We start from the raw sequence: 6,815 nt of genomic DNA, 5'->3' as shown, positions 1-6,815 counted from the left end.
TTCCTACTTAATGTTTTCTTTAAATGGATAGTGAAGTGGTAAATTTTGGGCATGGAAATTCACAAAATTTGAGTGCTGCATTGGATGGGTGGAGACTGGAGCATCAAAGCTGTTTACACCAAAAAGAAAATTATTAATTAATTACAAACCAGTAGGAAAGCTGACGTGGATTTCCTATATGCAACAAACTTACTCAAGTTAAAAATTGAAGGGCGATTCAGTTTCAGTTTCTGGCTCTTCTTTATATTCCCAATCTCCTTCCCATTACTTCTCCCCCATATCACTTCTTCTTCTTCTTCTTGGTGAGTTGTATAAACTAATAACACCGCAAAATCAAGAGAAAGTAAAGAGTTGTTGGGAGAGATCGCGTCCTCCAATGAAAAGAACAACAGCCTCAGTGAAATCACCTTTGATATATGTGAACAGCACCTGTGTCACAAACTCTGATATCCTCAGAACAACCCTTCAATGTAACAACGCGGCAGAAGCAGGCGGTTACGGCGGCGGTGGTGGATATGAAGGCTTAGATCAACGGCTCTTGTCCATGGTCTCGCCGAAATATAATCATAGGAGACATCGATTGATTTTACGGACTCTGGTCACTTCTTGAGAGCTTGTTGTCTCTGTAAACGTCGATTGGTGCCTGGCCGGACATATACATGTATAGGTACTCACTCTAATTCTCTCTCTTCTCTCCTCTCTCTCAAAGACTCAATAGCTTTCTTTCAGTCTGAGATTTGGTCTTCATATTTTCCATTCGAAGTCCACTCCTTTCTCATGGAATTGTTTTTCCTTCCCCTCTTTAAATATTTTCTTGTGAAAGTTTTTCACTTTTTTAGATTTTGTTACAGACATATGTTGAGATTTCATTAGATTTTAACTATCAATAAAACTTACATTGAGATTTTGGTATATCAAAACCTTACTATAAAAAGCTAATGTAATAGATGTAAATTGAGGGAGATTATCAATGTTCTTGTAGGGGAGATAGCGCCTTTTGAGCCTAGAGTGCAGGCAATCAGATGAATCAAGATGAGAGAAAAGAAAAGTTCTGTTTGCATCACAAAGAAACGAGCTGATCTCCCAACGGCGGATCCCAAGTGTCCCCCAAGAGTGGGACTGTGGCGGCTGGTAAACACTCGATCATCCGCCCAGAAAACACAAAAAACAAAAAGATTTTTAGCCGCTTATACATATCTAGACACCATTAATACGCGGGGCTGCTATAAATTAGCAAAAACTTAATCTGTATGCAAATGGATATTTGTCGAGTTGTTATCATATGTGAATCTGAGAAGCGCCTACAATATGAATCAGTCTGTACTTCTTCCTGTCTCCTACCTTTTGATGTGTTTCTAGCTAGTTTCAGACGAATTAAATTACAGATTCACAAGTTTTTCTCTCTCATTGTCAACTTGGTTTTTTACATCTGAATGGTGTTTATTTATTGATTACTTAAATTAATTTATTTTGAAGAGATTCCCATCGGGTTGGGTACCACCTGCCCACCACATGAAATGGAGTTGGAAAGAATTATTCGCTATCAAAATCAAAATTAGTTCCCGAAAATCACTCTTTGTTTATGTAGTTGTGCAAATTGAATTAGAATATTGCAAAACCCAGAATTATCTAAATATTCCAATTAAAAAGAAAAAAAAATTACCTGATGCATCAGGGTGAATATGAAAAAAACAGGGAGAACGACTTATACATACTCAATGTTTGTCGAAACGACAAATGGTATCCAAAAGGTTTTGAAACGACAAATTGGTACCTTCCGTCATGTTCTGTTAGTGATTTTCGTTTGATAATAGTGAAAGACTAAAATGCCCTTGAAAGTTTATTTTTAGTTTTTTATAAATTTAAATTTCTAAAAACCCCTAAGTTTGCTAATTTGACTAAATGACCCAATATATAAAATTTTATAATAACAAAAACACCCCGCCACCACAGTGCCGATTCCGGCCACCACCGCCGGAATCTGGCCGAAAATTGTGTACGACACAGAACCGTCGGATCTGTGTCGTACCACACCGATCTGGCATTTTCCGCCAGATCTACGTCTGCCTTTTTCGGCCTCGACCTAGTCTGGCCGGAAATCCAGATCGAGGTGTTACGACACAGATCCGATGGCTGTGTCGAACACAATTTTCCGGCAAGTTCCCGTCTCGACGGCCGTAGATCTGGCCTTTTCCGGCCAGACACCACGGATCTTGTCGGAAATGAAAGATCTACGCGTTACGACACAGATCCATGGGTCTGTGTCGTAATGCAATTCCGCCAGGTTCCGCGGCGGTGGCCGAATCTGGCACTGTGGGTGGCGGGGGTGTATTAGCTCATCATCCACTAAAAGTAGGAAAACTTTAAGAAAAAGACATCACTGATACAAGAAAGTGAAAGACATATATTAAGATTGTCAAAGATTGTATCATATCTACATTAAAAAAAAAAAAGAAAAAAAAGTGGACACCCAATATATCAATTGTACTTTAGAAGCCAGCCATGCAATAAAAATCTTATCAATATTTTTCCAGATGCTAGATCCTCGAATGTGCCCCGGATTGAGGTGCTGGAATTCTGCATTTAAAGCTATAAATTCATCGCTTTTAGCTATCTCATAAAGTTAAATATGCTATAAGTATGTGACTTTTACTCTACCCATAGCATATTCTCCATTTTTCAGGAACCCCAAGATATTGAGTGGTGAATACCTTTAATTAAATGTGACATTAGATATGATATCTGAAATCCTTCTGTAATTGAGAGCTTACTCAGATCCTCAACTTTCCACTTCATTTTTTGTATTCATTGTTGTTATCCAACTACTGTTACTGTAACAAATGTTAAATGAAAAATGGAATTTTTTAATGCAATATGACTATGTACTAAGAGACATCATAGTATCTAATAAAATTTTCTAAACTCAGTCACATGATCATACAAATGTTAAACAACATAGATATCTAGGCCGAAGCACAATTATATAATTGGTACCAGGTGACTGGTGTTTTCATTTGCAGGAAAATGAAAATAAAATCGAGGCTTACCATATTCTAATTGTTCAACAAAACAAACAAACAAATAAACAAATGAGCTTATCAATCGTATTGCGATTTCCCAGTCAAAGTTTTTAACCATAAACCTGATGAGAAGATTTAGAGAATAGTATGGAATGGTGATGGCGTGGTGGCAGAACAGATAAATTATGTGATAATATGGTTGGTTTGCAAGGGTATTAGCAGGCAGTTGCACGTGCAAGAAGATTATAATTATGTGAAATGAACCAATTCAAATTATGTTAAATGGAGACCAGGAGCTCGGCTCAATTCCCGAAATAATTGATACACGCAAATGAGCTCAGGAAAATGACTCATCACACGAGCAGAACGAATCCAGTAAGTGATGTAGCTGGATTTGAGGCGTTGTACAGAGCGATATTCTACTACCACCGTTCGATTCATTGCTAGCTGTAGTTGTCTTTTTAAATTTACAGGATCAAAGGAATAAGAAGAAGAAGAAGAAGGAGAACGCATCTTGAAGTTGATGAAGGTAAACAAAACAGTGGTCAAATTTTTCCATTTTTTGACGTAAAGGATGAAAAGACAGAGACGTGTCATCCTCTAAAGTCTATAATGATGCAATTGAAAGTTTTAACCAGTTCAGATTGGAGTCAGTTCCCAATAATTCAGTGAAGATGAAAAGACCAAAGACTGTTGTGTTGTCTATGCTCTATACTATAGTCTATACATGCAGCAGGCTGGAGGCTCAACCGAATGAATAATATACTTATATCATTCTTTTACATCATTTTCGTTATATATATATTACAATCATATAAATTTTTAATTATTTTTAATTTTTAATATTATAATAAAATTTATGTGATTGTAATATATATCACGTCATGATATAATAAAAATGGTATAAAAAAATAGTATAAATATAGCATTACTCCAACTTAATAGCATTGCTCGTTTGCTGGAGAGAGGTGCCCAGTTCTCGTTCTAAGGTCGATTGTCGCTATTTGTTTTTGTTTTTGTCTGGAGTGGATGTCAGTTTACACTTTACACGCATCTATATCTCTTATTATATTTTTTATTTTAAAAGGAATACAGTATATTTCGTATAAATAAAAAATATTTTTATTAATTTTTAAATATAAAAAATAAATTTTTTATTCAAATCTATTAGACTCTTTAAATTTAATTTTAAGAGAAAGAATATATTTTTTTAATAAAAAAACTTAATATGAGATATAAATCATAAATAAAATATATAAAAATTTGTTATTTATTATTTAAAATTAGGATAAAAGGTAAAATTTGACTCTCTAAATATGGAGAGTCAAACTCACTATTTAATTTATATTTAAAGGATAAAGAGTCTGTTAGACTCTTATTTCTATGGATAAATTATTTATAATAAAGAGTTTAGGTCATATAAAGAGTTATTGGAATATGTTCTTAATTAGTCTTCAAAGTTCATTGAATACCTTATCGATCCAAATGAGTAAGTCACAATATTATTGTGGTAGATAACTCCATATTTGAACCTAAAAACTTAAAAAAGAGAATAAACCTCATTGATCGTCAACCTAATCCTTGAGATTCACATCATACTTTGATTTCCTTGAAAATTGAAACCACATCCAATTAACATTGTTTTATTATAATTCTTACCAATATGCTTAGTTACCTGGGATTTAATGTAATTTAATTTTAACCCTGATGAATTATGCATAACATGTAATTTTAGGATTTTTTAATATGAGAGATATCTAACCTATGATATGAATAATGTCAGGCATACAAATTATATGTACAAATTTGCATGACAAAACAATTTTAAATTTCAAATTTTTTTTTTTTAATCAGAGTGTTTAAGCCAACTTATACGCATTTCAACTAATCTCCGAGGTTCATTGAATACTCTATAAACCCAAAAAATTAAGTAAGTTTTAATATTATTGTGATAGATAATTTCAAGGTTTGAATTTAGAAACTCAAGAAAGGAAGTAAACCTTCTTCAAACCCTTGGTTAAGTTTGATATTTTAATATATAATGTATCATATTAACATATTATTATTTAACAAAGTATATAAATATTATATCATTTATATCACATTTATTGCTAATTTATTGTAGGGTAGAAGGTAGATGACAATTTTTTTTTTTTTATATAAAATGACTGATATAGACACAAAAGGAAAATTCCTACTTAATGTTTTCTTTAAATGGATAGTGAAGTGGTAAATTTTGGGCATGGAAATTCACAAAATTTGAGTGCTGTCATTGGATGGGTGGAGACTGGAGAGCATCCAAAGCTGTTGTACACCGAAAAAGGAAAATTAATTAATTAATTAACAACAACCAGTAGGAAAGCTGACGTGGATTTCCTATAATGCAAAAAACTTACTCAAGTTAAAAATTGAAGGGCTCAGATTCAGTTTCAGTTTCTGGCTCTTCTTTTATATTCCCAATCTCCACTTCCCATTTACTTCTCCCCCAGTATCATCTTCTTCTTCTTCTTCTTCTTGGTGAGTTGTATAAACTAATAACACCGCAAAATCAAGAGAAAGTAAAGATGTTGTTGGGAAAGAGATCGCGTCCTCCAATGAAAAGAACAACAAGCCTCAGTGAAATCACCTTTGATATAGGTGAACCAGCACCTGTGTCACAACACTCTGATAATCCTCAGAACAACACCTTCAATGTAACAACGCGGCAGAAGCAGGCGGGTTACGGCGGCGGCGGTGGATATGAAGGCTTAGATCAACGGCTCTTGTCCATGGTCTCGCCGAAATATAATCATAGGAGACAGTCGATTGATTTTACGGACTCTGGTCACTTCTTGAGAGCTTGTTGTCTCTGTAAACGTCGATTGGTGCCTGGCCTGGACATATACATGTATAGGTACTCACTCTAATTCTCTCTCTCTTTCTCTCTCTCTCTCTCTTCAAAGACTCAATAGCTTTCTTTCAGTCTGAGATTTGGTCTTCATATTTTCCATTCGAAGTCCACTCCTTCTCATGGAATTTGTTTTTCCTTCCCCTCTTTAAATATTTTCTTGTGAAAGTTTTTCACTTTATTTAGATTTTGTTACAGACATATGTTGAGATTTCATTAGATTTTAACTATCAATAAAACTTACATTTTTGAATTTTGGTTGATTATCAAAACCTTACTATAAAAAAGCTTCAATGTAATAGATGTAAATTGAGGGAGATTATCAATGTTCTTGTAGGGGAGATAGCGCCTTTTGTAGCCTAGAGTGCAGGCAACATCAGATGAATCAAGATGAGAGAAAAGAAAAGTTCTTGTTTGCATCAGCAAAGAAACGAGCTGCATCTCCCAACGGCGGATCCCAAGTGTCCCCCAAGAGTGGGACTGTGGCGGCTGTGTAGAACACTCGATCATCCGCCCAGAAAAACAAAAAACAAAAAGGATTTTTAGCCGCTTATACATATCTAGGACACCATTAATACGCGGGGCTGCTATAAATTAGCAAAAACTTAATCTGTATGCAAATGGGATAGTTTCGAAGTTGTTATCATATGTGAATCTGAGAAGCGCCTACAAATATGAATCAGTCTGTACTTCTTCCTGTCTCCTACCTTTTTGATGTGTTTCTAGCTAGTTTCAGACGAATTAAAATTACAGATTCACAAGTTTTTCTCTCATTGTCAACTTGGTTTTTACTATCTGAATGGATGTTTATTTATTGATTACTTAAATTAATTTATTTTGAAGAGATTCCCATCGTGGTCTGGGGTACCACCTGCCCACCACATGAAATGGAGTTGTATAGAAGGGAG

At 34.6% G+C, this 6,815-nt stretch overlaps 1 protein-coding gene across 1 annotated transcript; it reads left to right on the top strand.

Moving 5' to 3' along the window:
* Window positions 1–5,520: 5,520 nt before the first annotated feature.
* On the top strand, window positions 5,521–6,437 carry LOC116131551 (FCS-Like Zinc finger 6). The gene is made up of 2 exons (XM_031417202.1): window positions 5,521–5,913; window positions 6,245–6,437. Exons 1-2 carry the CDS (start codon window positions 5,585–5,587, stop codon window positions 6,402–6,404), a joined length of 489 nt encoding a protein of 162 aa, XP_031273062.1. The 5' UTR covers window positions 5,521–5,584; the 3' UTR covers window positions 6,405–6,437.
* Window positions 6,438–6,815: the final 378 nt, after the last annotated feature.

The sequence above is a fragment of the Pistacia vera genome, unplaced genomic scaffold (assembly GCF_008641045.1).
Source record: "Pistacia vera cultivar Batoury unplaced genomic scaffold, PisVer_v2 Contig234, whole genome shotgun sequence".
Taxonomy (NCBI): Eukaryota; Viridiplantae; Streptophyta; class Magnoliopsida; order Sapindales; family Anacardiaceae; genus Pistacia; species Pistacia vera.
The sequence above is the reverse complement of the archived record's forward strand: the minus strand, read 5'-3'. Positions and strand labels throughout refer to the sequence as shown.